At 34.0% G+C, this 21,889-nt stretch overlaps 1 protein-coding gene across 1 annotated transcript; it reads left to right on the forward strand.

Moving 5' to 3' along the window:
* Nucleotides 1-238: 238 nt before the first annotated feature.
* On the forward strand, nt 239-21,688 carry LOC130804712 (arabinosyltransferase XEG113). The gene is made up of 13 exons (XM_057669259.1): nt 239-685; nt 3,923-4,198; nt 4,645-4,850; nt 9,450-9,555; nt 10,275-10,531; nt 12,403-12,538; nt 12,953-13,047; nt 13,128-13,181; nt 18,855-18,968; nt 19,758-19,856; nt 19,941-20,060; nt 21,015-21,101; nt 21,194-21,688. Exons 1-13 carry the CDS (start codon nt 508-510, stop codon nt 21,359-21,361), a joined length of 1,896 nt encoding a protein of 631 aa, XP_057525242.1. The 5' UTR covers nt 239-507; the 3' UTR covers nt 21,362-21,688.
* The last annotated feature ends 201 nt before the right edge of the window (nt 21,689-21,889 follow it).

A 21,889-nucleotide genomic window follows, 5' to 3' on the forward strand; every position in this document is an offset into this window, starting at 1 on the left:
ATAGAGTCGATTTTGATTTTCAATAGGTGCATAGACAAAATGAACGAAATGAGTTTTAATTATAGACAAAACGAATAAATTGACTCTTGATTCAGTTCCGTATAACCCGCTCCATGGGCCGTGACCATCACTAAAGTTGGATATAAGGCTAGAGTCAAGTTGCAATTGTACGAACGACTCTTATGTAACAAGTAACAACATTATTAAGGTATTGATTCTCTGTCTTACCCTAGGTCTTCGATAAATATCTACCTTATTTGTGTGGGGACGACCTTACTCTTGGTGGCTTGGTTTTATCAAATTGACTTTTAAAATCATTTAATTTCTTTTGCATTTTTTTTTATTTTCAATAGATTCTCCACATTTTATTTTACTTTGACAATACAATTTGATTTACTTTCAAATCGTCCACATATTTCTTTTTCTGAATCGAGTCTCTACACTTTTTTTTTTCTTATATCTTATCTTATTAATTAATATTATTATGTTATTGATTTAGCGAAGAAGATGGCAAAAATGGCATGGATAAATCCTTGTGAAGAAGCAGCGAAATCAAAACCATTATCAATCATCATCTATGCTACAGTGATCGTTGGACTTGTTCTTTCCTTCTTTGTTGTATTTTCTGGAGTTTATACTTCTAGGCCTCCTGATGCTCAGATCTCTATTATTACTTCGCCTTCAAGTACTTTTTGACCTAATCTCTTTCTTTTTGCTTATATTTATGCTCGATTTTGAAAAAAAGTTATAAATATAATGCAGATTAAATTAAAATTTAATTAAATAAAATATTATATAAATAAGGATCAATTATGTGGAACAAACGCGTTTTCTTTTTATGCTATTCATTGCAACCAAAATACTGAAATGCCATATTGATTGTTTGATGATACAATCACAAATTGTGGATTTTTCTCAGTCGTGTATTTTCTGTTTCTGTTTTATTTAAGTTTTTATCGGGTGTTTGGCAAATGGGAATGGGGATTCTGAGATTTATATTAGTTGAGACTTGGATGGGAGTCTATTGAACTCTGGGGCTCAATTCTCTCAAACTCCAATAGCTGCCTTTAACATTTTTCTTGTGGAATTTTATTAAGTTTAAGTTTTATACTTATTCCTCTTCCTTGTAAACAAACCAGTGTCACCTGATTAGCTATTTTTTTGGTGAACTCACAAACCTCAAAAAGCAAATTATGGTTGATTTCGGCCTATTTTTGGGCCATTTTGAGCGAATCACAAATTCGAAAAGCGAAATAGCGAAGTATGTAACACTGGAACAAACTATGACTTGGACTTTCTTTATCTAAATTCCTATTACTCTCTCCCAAATCCACCTTGCCAAACACCCCATTAATATTTTCTAACTTTTCTGATCAGTGACTTGCTATAATTGATGTTTAAAGTCTAGGACTGATTTGAGAAAGTTCTAGTGGATTTAGTTTTTTGTGCACTGTATCTTAAGTGATTTGTAGTATTAGAGAAAGTTCAAGCGAGGAAATTGGAAAGGATGGTAGTGGAAAGGAAGGATTTGTAGCCTTTTGAATTTAATGTGCTATATTTAAGGATTTAATGTGGTGTGTAAACATTGCAGCGTGGCCAGTGATGTTGTATTGACAATGACAGGCATGAGAGTGCATCATGCTGTAAGTTTTCATGAAACTAAGGTAGTGATGCCATGTAAACTTGCATCAAAAAGGTTAAAGAAAGAGAATAAAGTAAAGTATAGAGTATACTTTACTGTATTACTTGAATGCTTTTGAAACAATACAATAGAGGACTATAAATAGACTAAGCCACCAAGGATAGCTAAACAGTAGGAAGGATTGAAGGAACATAGTGTAAAAACAAGGCCGCATTGCATCGCATCGCATCGGCCACGTTGTAAAGGTTTTCAACATAAACGAACCGATATTTCTTGCATTGTATAGGTGTAATAAAACCACGTTTAGAGCCATATCAAGGGATAATTTATGATTCGACCAATATTTAGGCGTAACGATAACCGTATCACTCTCGTTACTGCATCATCTTTTTATTACCTCGATCGCGACCGTTATCGCAATTTTACACTATGGGAAGGAATGACAAAATAAGATTCACTCCTTAACATATAAAACAGTAGGTGCATTTTTCAAACGTGTAGACCTTCTGGGAGAATATTATGTTAACTCAGTTTGCAAGGATAAATCCACAACATTAACAAGAAATTTGATTATTACACCCTACACTACTATTTACATACATGCGTTCTCATGTTTTAATGCATAATGTGTCACATCACCATTAATATAAAGCTGAACAATATGCTACAACGTGGTTAGCCTAGGAGCATGTGAATAATCTTTGTCATTAACTGCACGCTGTTAAGTCGTTAAGTTGGGAACTCTTCCAGTTGCGTGGAGGGTGTACGGTTTCCATAAAACTAAAACCACATGACAATGCACAATTGTATCTTGAGTTATGATTTGGAGAGTGATGATTGAATATCCTACATGCCATATTGCCATTCCTCTTATTAGTGAGCATGTTAAGATGAAGTCTGCACCAAGATAGGGTCCTTCACACTCCTAAACTTGCTTACAATCAGCCTTATCAATGGAAGTAAGGATGAATGACTCACAAACCCACAATCTGATCACAAATGAACCCAAGAAACCAATTCTTGGTTCTCAGGTCAGCCTTCAATCTCCCTATAGGTTTCACTCACCAATGGGATGGATTGCACACTCCTTCCTATCTGAGTTTCACTCAATGAAATGAAAGACTATTCTCCAGATTGTTCCACAATATGGAAAACAGAAAGTGTTCCACACTTTCTTCGTGACAGCTGATTGATCACACACGCATACACACAAAAGGAAAAGAGGAAGTAAGTCAACACTTTGAGAAAAATGACAAATCAATATTAAGAATGAAATCTGAATCTCTTTACACAATGATTAGAGACCTATATATAGGTTTCTAATGTCTAACGGTTAGTTTACCAACTCACGTGACAAACAACACTTTGTTTTAAAAACAAAAACAGAAAACAGAAACAATTAAGCAGACATGCTGCCAGGGATGATCCATCGACTGGCCCACCTTGTGCTTGGGTCTCAGTGGGCTGTGTGCACCATCAGTAGGGTTCTTGGCCCTTGGTGGTTAGGGCCATGTGTAGAGATGATGTTCCCAGGGTTGTTTAGGTCTTGGCTCATTTGGTTAGCGCTCAGGCAGTGCTGCAAGGTGGGCTGGTCATCAGAAAACTGGCAAGCAGTTGCCTTGTTCTGTGAGTTGAATGAGGCTGCTGCTGGTTTGCCTTGATCTTTCTGGGCTGACTCTTGGTCCTTGCTTGATCTAGTCTGGCTTGCCTCATGGTTTTGGGTTGGATCTTCACCATAGGCTGAGCTATGTACTAAGCTATGCACTTGAGTTGGGGTTGGGTCATCAATCAGGTCATCATCTTGAATTGAACCATGGTTTGAATGATGTGCACATGGTTCAAAGTCTCACTTTTAAAAAGGTTCATAAAGGGAGTAATTTTGGATGTAGGATGAGTGATTCTTTCTAGTTGGATTATAGACTTGATAGAAAGCAAGTAACAAGCTTAACATGGTTAGTTGTTTATTTTTTTATTCTATAAATTGATAGTTTGTTCTCCTTAGGATTTTTAAACGTTGCAATATTTTTCTTTTTTAGGGGGTGAGGGTGGGGTTGTGTTGGTAGTGGATGGAAATTTGTTGCAAAGCCTTTTTTTCAATCTTGTAGTCTAGTGCCTATTTCAAAAGGTGGATTTATGTAGGTTTTGTTGGTTTCCACTTCTCTTCTATATCAAACCTATATCTTATGTCTAATGTTTATGTTTTATGAAAAGTGAATATGTATTTGTGAATGATACCGAATGGCCGTTGATTAAATATATTTGATTTGAATCATGTTTCAGGAGCGATTTCTCATTTTCAAGAACCAAGCTTTTCTCCATCCCAAACTTCCGTTGCCTCGGTCACTCGTAGCACATTATTGAAGCCCATATGGGAGGTTCCTTCTAAAACTAAGAAAATTCCCCCTTTGGAGTCCTTTCGGTTGACAAAAGAGTTAGTGGAGAAAAGGGCGAAGGATAACACTATTGTAGTGACATTTGGAAACTATGCATTCATGGATTTTATATTGACTTGGGTTAAACAGTTGACTGATCTAGGTGTATCGAATCTCTTAGTTGGTAAGTTCTTTTGATCTCAAGACATAGCTTCACCACTAATGTTCCATGATTAACTTGATTTTGTTTATTTTTGTTTATGCTTGAATAATATAGTTCGTCTTTGGCTCTAGCTTAAACCTTAAAATCTAATTCTCAAAGCTAAAAAATATACCAATTTTGACCCTTTCAAGTATTTGTAAGAAGTTGTTTGTTTCCGATTCTTGTATTGATGTAGCGAACCCCATCGCTCGAGATTAAAGGTGTGGCATTGTTTCTTCTTTTGATTATAGAGGTTGAAGTTAAAGGATGGAGGAATTATATATTCTGAAAAGCTTATGAAGTTTATAATCTCTTAATAATAGTTTTTTAATTTTTAATTTTATTTTTTGAGTTGTTATAGGTACTTCATTAATTGCATAATAGTATGCTAAACTCTAATCTCCATATTTTTGAATTTTTTTGTGTAGGTGCAATGGATACTAAATTATTGGAAGCTTTGTATTGGAAGGGAGTTCCAGTTTTTGATATGGAAAGCCACATGAGCACAATTGATGTAGGATGGGGAACACCAACTTTTCATAAAATGGGAAGGGAAAAGGTTATCTTAATCAATTCGATTCTCCCATTTGGTTATGAGCTACTCATGTGTGACACAGACATGGTTTGGTTGAAGGTACTCCTAGCGACTCATCCTAAAGTGCTTTTTATGTTTGAGTTGAAATGTTCTAGTATATTTTTCTCCTATCATTAGTTAGAGAGTTTTGGAATTCATTATATGGGGTTATAGCTTTTTGATTGTATTGAAGGGAAGAGTTTCTGTTTTTATTTAAATTCATCTAATTCACTTTGGCTGTTTCTAATCAATTAGATCATTAGATGTTAATATTGATTAATAGGCACTCCACCACCAAGTTAGGCTAGAAAATAGAATGTATTATTATGTTAATTTTACTTGCAAAGGAGGAAATGGATCTAGTGCACCCACAACCTCCTTGGGAAACTTGCCCTCTATAGACGAATAAGGAACAACATATTATAAGTTAGAACATCTTAAGTTTGATATTGTACACTCTATCACAACAATGGCAAGACCTTAATCCCAACAATATAAGGACGGTTACATAAATCAAAGCAAATTATTGTGGGAAATTGTGACTTAAAAAGATTATTCAACCCTATTTAATACTAGTAATAATATGTAGTACAAATCAATAACCAACAAAATTAATTTTATGATCATCCACATTTATATCCTCCTCAATTCATGCCTTTTTGTTTGACATATGTCCCAACAAGTTGCAATTGTTTATGATATTCTTCATTCCTATTAGTCATCTTCGACTTACCTTTTTCATTTTAAACACTTCGAAGGTATAACCTTGTATTCTTCTAACTAGTGCATTTTTCGGTCTTTGCACATGACTAAAACAATGTAGACAATTTTCTCTCATCTTGTCTTCAATATTCGCGACTCCAAGTTCTAATCTTATGTATTTATTTCAAATTTTATTCTTTAGCGTATATGCATTTATCAATATTAATATACACATTTCAAATATCCTCATCATTCGACAATGATCTCTGACCTATATAGTAATGTTGGTCCCTTGAACTGTAGTGAGCACCCCGTCGGCTGCAACTCCGTTCAATCCATCTCATTTATATCCTAAACTAAACATCCCAACCAAGGTTTCCATTCTTTTGAAAAATTAAACAACTTATTTGGAGGGAGCTTATTTATTTTTAACTTTTTATGTGTGTAAAATTTTGATAATAACTACAAGGGATATTCTACATGGTACCACTTAATTTTTAATTAACGCAAGTGGTAGTATTTCTTAAAAAAATTTCCACAGCGTAACACCATTACAATATTGGCTCATCTCATGAAGCTTGATTCGAAGACAAATTTGAAATTAAAAGCCAAAATGTCTTCTTCTATGTGATCCAATCTAAAAACATGATTTTTTACACATATTTTTGCTAAGATTTTAGGGTTGTTACTTAATACATAGACGAGTTAGGTTTGAGACTTGAGTTTACATGTCTTAACTAAGGCTTAATAAGGCTCAACTTCTGAAATTTTTGGATCATTATATAAAAGTTAAAATTTAAATCACCATTACAATATAAAGATGTGGCTTAGTGGTTAGGAGTATAGTTTTTAATCTAGAGGTTGGGGGTTCAATCCCCCCAACCCCCAATTTTTTTGTGTAAATAATGACTATGATCCCCTCCCCTCGAATTCATTGGCCAAGATTTGCTTTGTTTTACATAATGAAGGTGATATAAGATTAGGTAAACATACTATTTTAATCTTTTTTGAAAAGTGGAAGTAAGTTTGGGGCTCCAAGGGAGTATTTAACATTATTAAGCATTGAGGGTTTATTTCAGTTTACTGTAGATTAAGGGCACCTCAATTTCTAGCTTAATTAGTAGTTTGTTTAAATCACTCTATTTGATCTTAAACTATGCATGCGGTATGTTTTTAGGGAACTAATTGAGTCTGCTTTCAAAGATTCACTTAAATCCTTGATGTCTTTGTTAGCTTATAGCCACAAAAATATGAAATTGAAGTGGTTCCACCAAGTGGATTAAAAGAGTGTAGAAGGGAATAGAAGTTTATGAATATGGAAAAGAAAAAGGGATGTGAAATTCAAGGAGTAACCCTAAATGGAAAAATTCAACAACGTAAAGGAATGAAAAGGAATACATTTGGTATGATCTCGTTCTAAACGCTTAAAGAGTCTAGGATTTTGGTGGTTGCATGATTTTTCCTCTTTATTTTTCTTTATTACTAGTTTGATCACATTAATCATCGTTCTAATCTTATTTGATGAGCTAAATATTCATGTACTATCCACGTAGTAACTACATCTTCACTTTTTATGAGAGCTTTTGTAAGAGAAGTGTAACTATTATAAAAATTGAAGATAGTATGTCACATGGATCAAATCATGAAATGCAATCTAAAGCACATGGAAAGTGAATGGTTGTAAGAATTATGAGACATATTTTAATGTCTTTCTTATAGGCATTTTAGGTTGGTGATGTCTTAATTATATTTTTTTGTACCATAGACTCATGCATTGGGCTTAAGACTTCTGATTTATTTCAAGTTTTGTACCGATCATTGAAATTCTAAATTACGGGAGGAGGTTAAGTATGGAACCATTGTTAGGTCATCGCCTAAAAGCAATGTGCCACGTTGCTCGAGTTTGGTGTCAAATGAGTAAGGGCACAGGTTTTGAACACGTGAGGTTAAGGAAAGCCAAGGGCACCAAGTTAAGATTGGGATCTCGAAACATTGATAGTTTGATATGTTTATAAGAAAGACCGTAGGAAAAGATAACTTGACATATTAAGGAAAACCAAATGCCAAGATATGTGAAGGACATGTGAGCGGCAATAGAGGATTTTCGAATCATAATTGGCCTTCACTAAGGTTCAACCCTAAGTCCTTTTCTTTTTGATGTGGTCCTGTATAAGATTACTAAGGACTTTCTAAAGAGATGTGACTTGGTGCATGTTGATTGCCGACAATATTGTTTTGTTAGATGAGATCATAGAGGGGGTAAATGCTAATTTTGAACAATGGATACAACAGTTAGAGTTATGAGGTTTTAAATTGTGACCGAGTACATGAACTGTCACTTTAGAATGAATTACTTAAGTAGAGACACTATGAAGTTGAAAAAGAAAGCTATGGCTCCAAGTTGATGCTTCAAATACTTTGGATCCTTATTCCAAGATAGTGAGGATATCCATAGAGGTGTGACCGTTAGAAATAATTGTGGCAAAAATTGAGAGTGACTATTAAGACATTATGTGATTGAGGACTCTGAATCCGAAAGGAAAGTGTGTCGGAAGATGATTATGCTTATGTTACTATATGGATCAGAATGTTGCAATTTTAGAAATGATAATTGTAAGAATATTAGTCATGAGAGTATCAAAAAGCTGAATGCTTCGATGGATGAGCGAACATATGGCAAGGGATGAAATTTAAAACGAAGATATAAGAAAGGGTTTAGAAGTGAAAATATTGAGGTGAAGAGGAAAGAGAATCCTTGAGATGGTTTGGGCATATGCAGATATGGGGTATTAGTTAAATTTGTAAGGAAGATAGAGTTGAAACACGAGGGACTTTTAAAACGGCGAGGAATATCCAAGATGACTAGAGGCTAGAGTTGTAAAAGATATGAAAGATTTAGATTTACTGGTCAAGATAGTAAAAAACCAAAATGAATAGCGAAGGAAAATCATGTGGAAGACCACTGGAAATGATCTTTTTGTTCATGTAGCCCAATTCCAATTTGTGGTAATAAGGCTATGGGATTGTTATATTTAAGCATGATGTGATTATGGTTTGAGATTCTACATGTCTCATTTTAATGGTTGAAGTGCGGATACTGCCTAAAATCTTTTGATGCTTCTATTGCCATAGTTTTTGATGAACTATGTGCTTATCACTGACTTGAATATTCTCATGTAGAAAGAATATGTTATTCTATCATTCTATCGAAGTTCATTGTCAACAATATACCAATAGAACTTTAAGTTTGATCAAATAATTGGAAATTAGTCTGCTACTTTCCAGAGTTTGCTAAAGAAATATATTGAGAAGTAATAGTTCGCTTGAGGGGTGTGTGTCTGAGTACTATGCAATTATATGTTTCTGTGTTTGTGGTTAACAGTATTATGCTTTATTGTGTTCTGTTTTTGTATTCACATACCCCTCCATTCTCATAGAGATTGATCCAAGGGCCTGATATATATATTTCTGTTTCATAAAGATTGTGTTCCTTGAGTCTTCTCTTGGTATCCTGTGTAGCAGAACCAAGAAGTTTATTCATGGGGGATCAAAATCTTTTTAAATTCGTACTAAAGGCTTAGAATTACGGAAATTGGAGGAAGTTGGGGCTCCCACCTGCCTCCCGAGTTCCCCCCTTGAGCTTGTTGCTGTAAGGGCCATGGTGCAATTATACAATTTCGGTAATAGTTGTATTGGTTGCAAAGTGGATTTTGCGGTGGATCCGGTTAGTTTGCTGTTGTATTGGCTTATATTTCGGTCATAGCACGCTCAAAACGCTTTACAATATGGGCGATGATACACATATGCGGGCGATATTTTGCAGTGATAAAAAAACGTTATGCTTGCCTCTCCTATGCCTGCCGTAGCTTTCCCACGAAATCATTATTTTGTATAGCGTTCTGTATTTGTATACCAAGTAAAAATTTCCTTTCATAACCTTCCATCTTCATGTAACAGAATCCTCTTCCATACTTTGCCCGTTTTCCTGAAGCAGATGTTTTGACATCCACTGATCAAGTTGTCCCAACAGTGGTTGATGACAGTTTGGATGTTTGGCAGCTAGGTGAGCCTGCAGGAAATTTTAATTTTTGTGGTTTCTTAAAATCCTCTTATTATGTACTAAATATAGATCTAAATACACCCTCTCTAATGAAATATATCAAACAAACTAGGTTCTGTTATAATTTTTTTGGTTCTTACCTCTGTATTTTATACAATACTGTGGATGTAGATTTCCTAAAAGTTAAATTTCATCAATATTTCTGGTCCAGTTTTCTTAAATATCTATATTTTCATGCGCCATGAAATTAAGAATCAATTCAAAAGCAATGATAGTTGCTTGTGTTTTGGAAACCAATACTAGGATGATAATATATTATAGATTTTGAACAATGTTTACTGTTGTATTTATGCTGTAATAGCAACTTCTTTTGTCATAGACCAGCTCCCGCTGACTTTACACCTTGACATTTTTTTGGAAGAATTTCTTTTACTCCTAGTTAGCTGTTTCATTTCTCCTTTCTATCAGCTGGAAAATCAACGCCTAAGCTTCCCACCAAGTTAATTGGGTTTTTCATTGCAAAAAAAAAAAAGTTAATTGGGTTTTTTGCATCTGTTGCGCCTTGGAGCCATTCTCCTTTTCTTGATGTATATAAAGCCTTTAATAGAATGTTAAAGTAAATTAGCCATTAAATGTTAGTTGATGTATATTTAATTAAATTATATCATATGAGATTTATCCAACTATTCTAATGGTACTCATTGATAATTTCTGTCAAACAGCTAGTGGTGCATACAATATAGGAATATTTCATTGGAGACCTACAGAATCTTCTATGAAGTTGGCTAAACAATGGAAAGAGTTACTTCTGGCTGATGACAAGATATGGGATCAGAATGGATTTAATGATATTGTACGAAGGCAGCTTGGCCCCTCCGTAGATGATGAAAGTGGTCTTGTCTATGCTTATGATGGCAATCTCAAACTGGGGCTCCTTCCAGCAAGCATATTCTGTAATGGACATACATATTTTGTTCAGGTACACTTTCTTTTTTATTTCATATACGGCAGTCAGCATCTTGATGCTTAGTGTGAGATTTGAAGAGAATACTTGAAAAGAAGAGTTTAGATTGGTGTAGCTTCTTACAAGAAACTAAACTTGGATGCAAAGTTGGGTGCTTTAGGTTTGTTTATCAAAGACTGTTCGCAGTTATTTGACAAGCCTTTATTAGTCACTGAATATTGAAGTTTCCATTCATATTTCTTTCTCCATCTACCATCAGAAAGGACATCATATCTTGTAGTGGGCATACATATTTTGTTCAGGTACAGTTTTTTTAGTTCATATACAGCTGTGATCATCTTGATGTGTACTATGAGATTTGAAGAGCATCCTTGAAAGAAGAGTTTAGATACTAAAAAAAAGTATAATGGTTAATTTGTTAGAATAATAATTTGTAATGGCTGTTACTCTAAAAGGTTATTCCATAATTCAATATCACAGGTTACATAACGGGATTTCGTGGATCGGTAAGCTTAAAATCCGTTATATAGCGGCCATTATGTGACGGAACAACCTTATTTTTATTCCATGAGTATACATCTACGGTATTCAACACATCAAGCAAGATTGTTTATGAACGGCTATCGGGAGAGGTAAGGCATACCTTCTAGGGCTTGCCTTTCCTCATTCATGAACCAAGCTTCTAGGTCCAAGAGCATGACGTTCTAACCACCTTTAATAGGTCACATGAAAGCCAAACTCACATTAATTAATTCTAATTATCCTTTAATTTATGTTAATGGGTCATTTGGCCCTAACCCTAGAAATTAAATACTCGCACATAATTATTTCAATAACATGAAGAATAATGAAAGAGAACATAATTAGACTAAGTATGATTAACAACTAATTAAGCAAAGAGTTAACTAATTAATCAAGGATTGAACTAGTTAATTAAGATCAACAACACTAATAAAGTAATTAAGAAAACAAATTTCACAAACAAGAAAATAATCACATACTAACATGAATTCAAAATACTACAACAAAATAATAACATGAACATGAATAAATGAAGAATTGAAGAAGGTACTAGTTTGAAGATGGATGGACAAAGATGAACTTCAACTAATTAACCTACAAAGCTCGAATTGTTATCAACAAAAGATCACAACAAGGGATAACAAATGTACAACTAAAAGTTGTAAATCACAATATCTAAAGAAATATATTAAGGAATGGTTACAATAAAGATTACAAAGCAAGAGCTACTAAGAAGATAAACTAATCTACAACTTGAATTTTCCACTTTCTCTTGGTAAAAATAAAAATTTCTACTACTAAATGGTTGATTGTCTGATTGTCTCTAAGAATGATGGATAGTCTTAGCTAATGCATACGAAGATTACATAACACTTTACTTAAGATTCCTTCCCTTGCCATGGAAAAAGTTAGGGGAATCAAGGTCAACTTGACCTTGTGAGAGGTGGATTAATTGTTGGATGCATGCAATAGAATTTCAAGGGTTTACTACTCCAAATTTACAAAAGCTCCAAAAAGTTTTAATGGAAGAAGAGACATGGACCAACATGGGCATTGGCAAGAGGAGAACACTTGTTCGTTAATTCTCTTGAATTCAAGACCAAATTTCTCTGGTTATCTCATTAAGTGAATGATCCACCTGATTAGAGAGCACTGTAAACTTTCTAATTTCTCTTTTCAGCAAACTCTCATTGGTTATATATGCCATTTATGTGTCGATTGCTCTAATAATTTGTGGACTATCAACTTTATGTCCAAATGTAAATCACCTGCTGCATATTAAATTTATACATATGCAGGCTTTCATCCTGTAGTATTTAGCATGTATTTCGAGCCTGACTTGCATCATTGTACATCATTGACAGGCCATGCACGAACAATTCAAACTGAAACCTTATGCAGTGCATACTACATTCCAATATTCTGGTACTGATGGAAAGAGACATCGATTACGAGAAGGAATGTTGTTCTATGACTCACCAGATTATTATAGCTCTCCAGGTAACTCATTCAGACTTGGCATGAATTGTGCTGCATTCCATGTCGAAAATCATGCATGTACTTCATTTTTTTTCTTTCCGTTGACATGGTCAAGAAATTTCCTCTCCCAGGCAAGTTATCGTGCTTGCTTGCTTATATGTTTTCCCTTCATGTCAAAAACCTACATGTGCGTTTATTTTCTAGAAGAAATACACATGTTTTTCATGTTAGATTTTGGCAGGCCATACATCAAGTATAGTCAAATTTTCGCTTTGATCATAGAAGTTACTGAAGTCGTGTTTTATGCTTATGAGTTGAAGGAGGGACAAACATATTGAATTAAGAGAATGCTTAGTTTTTTAATGTTTTCCATTTGTCTTGGATTTTAAGTTTTGGAACTTGCATGACCTGTCTGCTATGTTGAATTTGAGCCAGGAGGTTTCTTATCATTTAAGCCAGCAATTCCAGGGAAATTATTATTAGAAGGCGAGCATGATGTTGAATCACACTTTGCTGTTGTTAATTACCAGGTATGACGTGAACTGCTGATGTCTGTTGTTTCTAACTATTAATTATTGCATGTGCTTAATGCTTCAATGCTTCTCTTCAGATTAAGCAGATACGAACTGCACTTGCTATTGCATCATTGTTGAATCGTACTCTGGTGAGAACTAATCGAACATTCAGCTGTTTTGAACGAATTTCTTTTGTTCGTATAAATTTACTATGCATGCCCCTTTGCTTTTCATTCTCTAGGTCATCGCCATTTGTGATAAATTTGCAAACTAAAATATGCTAAATATATATAGGTGAAAGAGTGGGTTAGAAAAGTCAAAGTGCAATAATAAAAATAAAAAACATTTATAAACCGCTTCAAAATTGGTTATCAACTGGTTTTGGAACGTATTCAGAACCAGCATATAAACCAGTTTTGGACTTTTTATTTTCATTGTTAAATAGTATACTTTAATTTCTGATGGAATAAATTATATTACATTAATTCATTTATATTATTAATTTATTTTAATAATTACCGATTTTTCTACAATAATCGTAACTTTTGATTAATATTGAATCCCAACTTTAAGTGTTGTTCAACTGGAACATACCTAGCAAAAAATTAATTTGCTACAACAGGTAAAATGTATTAAAAAAAGAAAATTCAATAAACCTTTTAAAAAGAAAAGTAAAAAAGAAATTAAAAAACTAACCCACCCCGATCCTCTCTTGCTTCCTTTTCCTCCATCCATCAAGACCATCATCCTGGCCTGCTCTCCCTCCCCTTCGGCCACCACCTCTAGCGAGATCACTCCTGGTTAGAACCCTTCTCCTCCCATGCTTCCCCATCCCCACACGTTAGACCCCCTTCCTAACTAAAGCACTTAATCAACATAATTAATCTATTCATCTATTCATCCAAGGACACTATTTGTGGAATTGTATTACATTATTATCAACAAAAGCAAACTCCCCATTAATTTACATGAAAATTTTCTAAATTAATGCCTATTAAGTCAACAAATCCTTCACCAAAGTCAAACTGTACTATTTAAGGTTTCATTTTCACATAATATGTACATAAAAGCTTATTCTATCAAATAGCCAAGCAAACAAACGTGTCTACTCTTCCAACACAAATAACATAAGCAAACAAAGTTATTAGTATCGCCTTGCATTATTTTCCCTAGTTGGGGCTCAAAAACTTATTCTCCTAAAAGACATTTGAAATAGTACATTGCTACCAGACTTAATGTTTAAAGACATCAAGATTGCCATCACTAGTTTGTGGTTATGTTGGGCGTGTCTTAACATAATCTAACCTTGTGTTGTTGTTTGAAGTGATGAATACAAGATCTTTTGTAAAAATACTTGTGATTTCTTTTTCAGATGAATCTAAAATATGACAAGTATTACTTTTGAAATGAATGATATATCCATTTCTCATCAATTGGACATTGATCAAATTCTTGCTCAAATTCTTACTTAAACTTAGTACATAAAAGGCTTCCTTGATGTGTTTTACTTCTTTGTAAATCTCTAGTGCAATGCTACTTTTGTCATTTGATCAAAATCTGATAGGATCTTGACTGATGTGTCAAGTTGAGTAAAACCGGATGAATCTTAGGTCATGTGGTTAGTGCACCCACTATCATTCGACAATTCGTCATCTTTCTCCTCATGGCCAAACTACTTGCAATGGTTACACTGAGGCTTTCCGCTTGCCTATCCATTTACAATCACTCTCTCTGTGATTAGTTCTCTTGTAACTACACATGGAGAAAATTTGTCTTTCTTTTCAATTGTATTTTCTCCTTTATCAGAAATAGACTTAGAAGTGTTCCGATCTCTTTCTTGTCATTCTTTTTATTGGTGACTAGACTTAGAAGTTTGATGGTCTCGATTGTCTTGATTTTTTTAAAATTCTTTCGGCAAAGTATCCCAAGCTTCCAACGATTAACTTGCAAGAACTATTCTTGGAAAAATGATATTATTTTGAAGGCTTTGATTTTTGATGATTACCTCCTTTGATGGAGAAGCCCACTTTGGTGATGTGCTACTTGCAATCTGTGAAAATGTGGTTTCAGCCTTAGGATCATTTTCCTCTTCTTCTCACAAATCTCTAGCTCTTAAACTAGTCTTATTATGATTTTTGATACTACAAAATCATAAATTTCTCCATTGAAAATATAAATTATATTATGGCTGAATGTCTGAGAAGTTGAAGACAAAGAAGCCTTGTGTATGGGATTTTTGTAAGTAAAGAAGATTAAACTAATAGAAAGATTGTGTTTATTTATGTTTGAAACGATGAATTCAAAATCCTTCTATATAGGGGCTAAAACAGATCTACTAATAGTGGTGGCCTTTGAAGAGTTAGAACCTTTGACCTTTCACATGCACATGATAACTCTAACTTTTCATATTCATTTATGAATCTAGATTTATACATGTACTTTATCTTGGAAGGCATACTAAGAATCTTCAGCTATAATAAATGTCTCATTTAATAACACTATGAATCAATGATTGATTAACTATGACTAGTTGTGATTAATCAAATACGATTTGCCACTTATGATGTAGAACTTGAGTATTGACTGCTAATTGTCCACTATCATAGACTGAATATATCTTAACTAACAATAATGGACCGAAAGTGATCGTGTAAGTATGATTTATCTACTATAACTAAATAAAGATGTGATTATAATTAAATCATTATATATCATTAACTTCCTTTACTTGACAATGAAGTGATGAACATAGGAGCACCGATAACTACATTGCTTAACCACGATCGACTAAAAGTTTACATTTTATATTAATAGTAACATGAATACTGATGATAGTTTTAGTACTAAAGATAAGGAAACATTTTTCAAAATTCTAATTTGTTGTTGATTTACTCATAATGAGTCAACCTATCAATTATCTTTTAATAAACTTAAGTATTGAGTAGGTTCGCCAAGAGTAGATTCACAAAATTATTCACCGTCTATGGTAGGTCATTTATGCAAGAAAATGAAAAGAAAACAAAAAGAAGTTTCATAAAAGTGAAAACCATCTTCCTTATCGTAGACAAACTCCCCACCGCAGCATTGCTACCATGAAAATATGCTTTGTCATTGTTGTTATCAACTACAGACTAATTTTTTAATGTACTAAAAGCACAATTATGCCGTATATAGTTCTCCAATTTGAATCTGAACGATAATGAAATTGAAGATTCATGGAAGTAATTTTTTCGGTTTTTCAGGCCAATGCTGCTGCCTCTCATTTAGTTTGATATATAAATTTGACTTAGATCATCATGAACTTCACAACATTACTTGAGCTTACTGCTTTCTTAGTGGTATTTTGTTTTCAACATTATTAACATATTACTTTGTCATGAACTAGTGTTGAAGCTTTCTTCGCTCACAAAATCACTACCGCCGAAGCTTTCTTTGTCATGAAATCACTTCTGAAATTTAAAGTTCAATGGGTTGCATGCTTCAATACTTTCGTTTTTTGTTTGAAAAGTGAATAACTTTCTCTGAATTCAAAAATGATGGGCAATATTTTCATTTATAATGTACAAATAAGATAAAATAAATACTAGAAGATAATATTTTCCTAACAACACTAAAGATAAGGTGTAGTCTTAAGATAAGATATTGACAAGACAACCAAGTCTCTCGTTAGTCAATCAGTCGCACGATCAAGTCTTCAATATGAAAAAGTATATAGCTATGAAGAAACTTTATCAATATTATGTTTTTCTTTGCAAGGAAGACGATGTTATAAAAATTTACATGTTCATGAAGGAATACGCACTGATGAACGAGATGCATGAAAAATGGCTTGAAATGACTTAGCAAGGGAAGAATCCGATTTTTTCCAATGAAGCCAAAGTTGTGATGTATCCTCTTTCACCCAAGCAATGTTTGAGCTCAAACATTATTTTGGGGGGTAGAATGATGCAAAACTAACACGTGAAATTAGAGTCAAGGACCAAATTCTTTAAGATGATTCTATTTTTAGTGATCCGCTAAAAAAATACAAACTATGTTAGTTCTTGCATCCAACACGATAGGCAAGTTCAAAATATTAGTTGTATGCTAAAGAATCATATCGTTTAATAGATCACAAAGAGGTCTTAATGTTTGTCCATTGAAATGGTGGAAAATATCCGTCTAGTAATTGTCATTGATATCATGCTTATGATAAGAAGGGAAAGAACATGTTTTATTTTGATTGGCTTTATATGAATAAGGGAGCTAATTTCAGTTCAAGTTCATCAAGCGAAGTCATAGCTAATGAAGAAGATCCAAGCATTTATAATGGAGTGCTAAATTATTCACTGAAGTTAAGGTCTTCATAGTCGTTTAATGTTGATTACTTTGTTGATGACAATTCAAAAAGGAAAATTTGTACTCTTTTGGCAACTCGAAGAGCCTTTGAAATATAGCAGCATCAAGCTAATTAGCCACTCAATGAATAATTCAATATGTCAGTTTCAAACAACAAGCGGGGGTAGTAAATAGCCAAGGAATGAATGTCTCATTGGATTTAATTTGGACGCCATTTAGGCTGCCTTTGTAACAGTATATATCTAGTTCAATTCTGATTTGAAAAGAGTTCTACTAATTCATATGAGATAAACCTTTTGTTATGTTGAAGAGTCCATGGGAAAGTGTAAAGACCATCCTTAGTTGGAAGATTTTAGGGCAGTCAAATTTTGAAACTATAAGGCGTAAATTACGTGTAATAAGAGCTACCAATGCTCATAGTATATTTAGGAAACTATTTTTAGTTAAGCTTGCTGTAAGGAGTCTCCTAGGAACCGTGTGTCCTTGGGAGTTAATCTAGTATTTAGTAGCTTTAAGTTAGGGTCTTAAGTTCTAAGTTAGGAGTCACAGATTGCAGATGGAATCATAGGTTAGACGTGCATGTCCTGTACATGTCTAATACTTCTACAAATAGAGCACAAGACATGCATTTAGAGGTTGAATTATGAGACCAAAACTTATTTGCTTTGTGAAATCTATTTGAGCAAACTGTGTAGCTCAGATCATCTTATAAGGGCTCTTTGTGACATCTTGAAGGTGTTTTAAGCTCTTGGTAAGTGTGTCTTCCAAGGGTGCTTTATTATCTTGTTGCCTCAACAACGCATCTCCAAAAAGTTTCTTCATCCTATGGCTTCTTATTCAAGGTAAGCTCTTCACTAAGGATATAGATTAATTGCTTGAGGTCTGCAGGTTGATTCTGGTTGTGCTTTATGCAAATCCTGTGTTGAGGACCATGATCACCTTTTTAATAGTTGCTATTACACTATTGATGTGAGAAGTAGAAATGTGTAGATCTTCAGCAAGAAGCTGAAACCTTCCCTTTCCATGGAAATTTGCAACCATGCAACACTGCTTCACACAGATATGAATCAGCCATTCAGGCTTCCAGGAACATTTTGTTGAGATTGCTGTCAGAACCTCCCCTAGGTTTAGTCAGTTCTTTTGAGTGGTCATTGTATCTTTATGCTAGGATTTGGTGTTTTCTTTTTAAAATTTTTTTTGGTTCATCACATGGAAAGCATGAAGTGGCTCTTGGCAACGCTTCCTAGAAGGTGGGTGTACACACTAAAGACATTGTTGAAAGCAGGATATGTCATATGAATTTGCCTTATCCATGACTTCCTTGCTTTGCATCTTTAAGATCTATGTGAAACTGAATGAATATTTTTTGTAACTTCTACTAGATACAATAAATATATTATTGTTGAAAGCAAGATATGTCATTTGACATTTCTTTACTCGAAATTTGTTGTTGATTTTTAATTACTTCTTGTTATGTTTCATAGGTTATGCCTCCAATTTGGTGCAGATTGGATAGGCTTTGGTTTGGGCATCCAGGAATCCTGGAGGGTACCAGGACAAGGCAACCTTTCATATGCCCTTTGGATCATGTTTTTGAGGTAGAGCTTTGGGTGAATTTCTTTCGATTTAATCCTTTGTTTAACTTATGTTTGTGTGTTCATATATATACTTTCAGTATATGGTTTCCTGTTGTTTTTAGGCACTGCTATGTGTGTGAAATAATTTTGGTAATTGGATCATAAAGTTCCTATGTTAAAATTCTGGCTTATAAGCATTCGTAATCTGAAGATTCTATGTAGTGTTTCTATAATTCATTTTTACTGTAAAGCTTTCACATTGAAGCTAAATATTTAATTTGACAGAAGATTTTGAGAGGGGATGGGGGTTTGGTTAAAAACAAGCATTTGGTGAAAAGATGAACTAAACTAAAGTGAAACACTGACTACTCATGAAGTGGAAAGCAGAATAAATGAGCTTCTTAAAACTGGTTGCTGATATTTTGCATGTAAATGCGCCATAAACTGGAAATTTAGACCATCCAAAACCATAAAGATAAACAGTAAAATCTTTTAGTAATTGTTTGCATGAAAAGATTAGTGACAGGGGATAGAACCTACTATTAGCAAAGTAAAACCTTGGCTAGCACAGTATAATTTGCATTCTAGAGGCAAGAAACTCTCCCAAATGAAAACGACAAATTATATTAGTTCCATAATTCTTGCTTCTTCATTAATGCTCAATTCGTATTAATAAGCCAAGATTATTTCTTGCTAATTCTGCAGCCTTTTGTGCTCATATTGTATTAAACTCAAGATATTCCTATTTCACCGTCATACCATTTCATAACAATCTACCAAATTTATCATATTTTTAATTAATTATTGCAGGTGAATGTGATGTTGCAAAACTTACCACAACAAGAATTTGGCCCACATATTGACATCAGAGAGTACACATTCCTGGATAATCCGGCACTGCCTCAAGAAGTACGTTTATTTGTAAAGAAGTGAGTGATTCAGCAAATATAAACAGCAGGTTTTAAAAGATTAATTGCCCAAGTATCTGTGCAGATAAAGGAGTCGTGGCTTGATGTGCAGCTTTGCCAAGTGGGATCAAAAAATTGTCGCATTGCTAATGAGTCAATTGCTGGTGGAGTGCTAAGATTTCCCAAATATAGCAGTGAAGAAACGGTATTGATTTATGATTGTTAGAGCTTAGTTATAAAAAGCGCATCTGAGGCACGCCTTGGCATGAGGCGCTCTTTAGGGCGCCTTATGTGCCTCGCGCTTTTTGCGTCTTATGCGCTTCTTGTATGGCAGATGTACTCTTGTATGATTTATGTTCTAGGTGTTAAAAATTCTTACCTTTGCATGATATTACTAGTTTCCTTTAAGTTATATCCTTCTAATTAATTTGGAAGAGAAAAGGTACCTTTTTTGCCCTAAACTAAATCAAAAAGTGAGAAGACAAGAACATCGTCTTCACATGGCTCCCTCCATTTTAATTTGAATAATAGGTACTTTTCATTTCCTCTTCTTGCTTCTTTTTCTTCTCTGTTATTTCTTCCTCGTTTCTTCTTTTTCACGATTTACTTATTCTCTTCTCTGTTTCTTCTTCTCGTCTTCTGTTCTCCTTTTTTTTTTTTTTTTTTTTTTTTTTTTTTTTTGTTTTTTCTGTTTCTTGTTTCTTGTTTCTACTTCTCAAAGATTACAAGACTATATTTTTTTGGAGCTGTTTATTATTGTGGGACCATAACTCAAGTTTGACCACATCATTTTCAAAATTGGTTTTTTATTTGGTTATTTCATGTGTGTTACTGTGAGTAACTTTATTTTTAAATATTCTTTATGTCTTTATACATATCACTATGTTAATCTTCAAAGTTTGTTTATAATTTCCTTTTATGTCGCTCATCTCTTTTTGTCTTGTTTAATTGCTGGGATTTTTTGTGTGTAACTGTAAAGAGTACAGACCTTTCTAAAAGGTGTTTTGTCCTTCATTTACAAATTAAGCAAAAAAGAAGAGAGGAAAAACGAGATAAAACCTAAAACTAAAAAAAAAGTGAAGGTAACAATGATTTAAACTGAATGTCGTTCTAGGTAACAATGATTAAACTGATGTACTTGTGTTTGACTGTTTGATAGCTGATGAAAGTATTCTTTGCATTCAAGCATATCAAAGTCATAAACTTCTTATCAATCCGAGATGCCTTCACTGGGTTTGCTGATAAGGCAAGTTTGCACCGACAATTTTAATATATGCCTAATGTCTTCTGCTTACTACATTGTTGGTGTAATACTTGAATGTAAAACTATGTCTTCAGGAAAGAGAGCAGAAATTTAGGCATCGTGTTAAGCGTTATGTAGGTTTATGGTGCTGTGTTACGAATCGCACCCCGGGTCATATATATTATGACATGTATTGGGATGAGAAACCTGGATGGAAACCGTTACCTCCACAGAAGCCGGAGGATGATCACCCTCCAGTTTAACTTCCTAGTGGAGTATGGAACCCAACAGTTTTGCGTCAAGTATGGACAGCACATTCCTTCGAGTAGAAATCATGAAACGCATTGCAGGTCAGTTAACATACGTTTACGGACCACACAAAATCAGCTCGCAAATTGCAGGTTCTTCAATTTTGGTTAAATACATGCTGCAACTCAGACAGATTATGAGATTCGGCGCCCTCTTCCTATATAAGCCAAGGGATTCTACTTTCTTTGTGTAAAATTATTGTTTAATATTGAGCTTGGTAAGATCTGTGTGAGTTGTAGCTGAATACAAGTTATATTCAATAAAATCATCCTTTTAGTTTATGCTCAGTTGTAGCTGAACACGAATACACGATATGTTTTCACATTTGGATTTCTGACTTTGGTGTTCCTAGTTCAAACCATTACATTCAGAGTTCAGACTCACCGATCTTGAACCGGTAATAGAATCATCCACAGAGACTATATTGTCTAAAGAGTTGCAAGAGGATGCATCATGCATCTTCCGTATGATTCTCTTTGCAA

Source organism: Amaranthus tricolor, chromosome 17 (genome assembly GCF_026212465.1).
Source record: "Amaranthus tricolor cultivar Red isolate AtriRed21 chromosome 17, ASM2621246v1, whole genome shotgun sequence".
Lineage (NCBI taxonomy): Eukaryota > Viridiplantae > Streptophyta > Magnoliopsida > Caryophyllales > Amaranthaceae > Amaranthus > Amaranthus tricolor.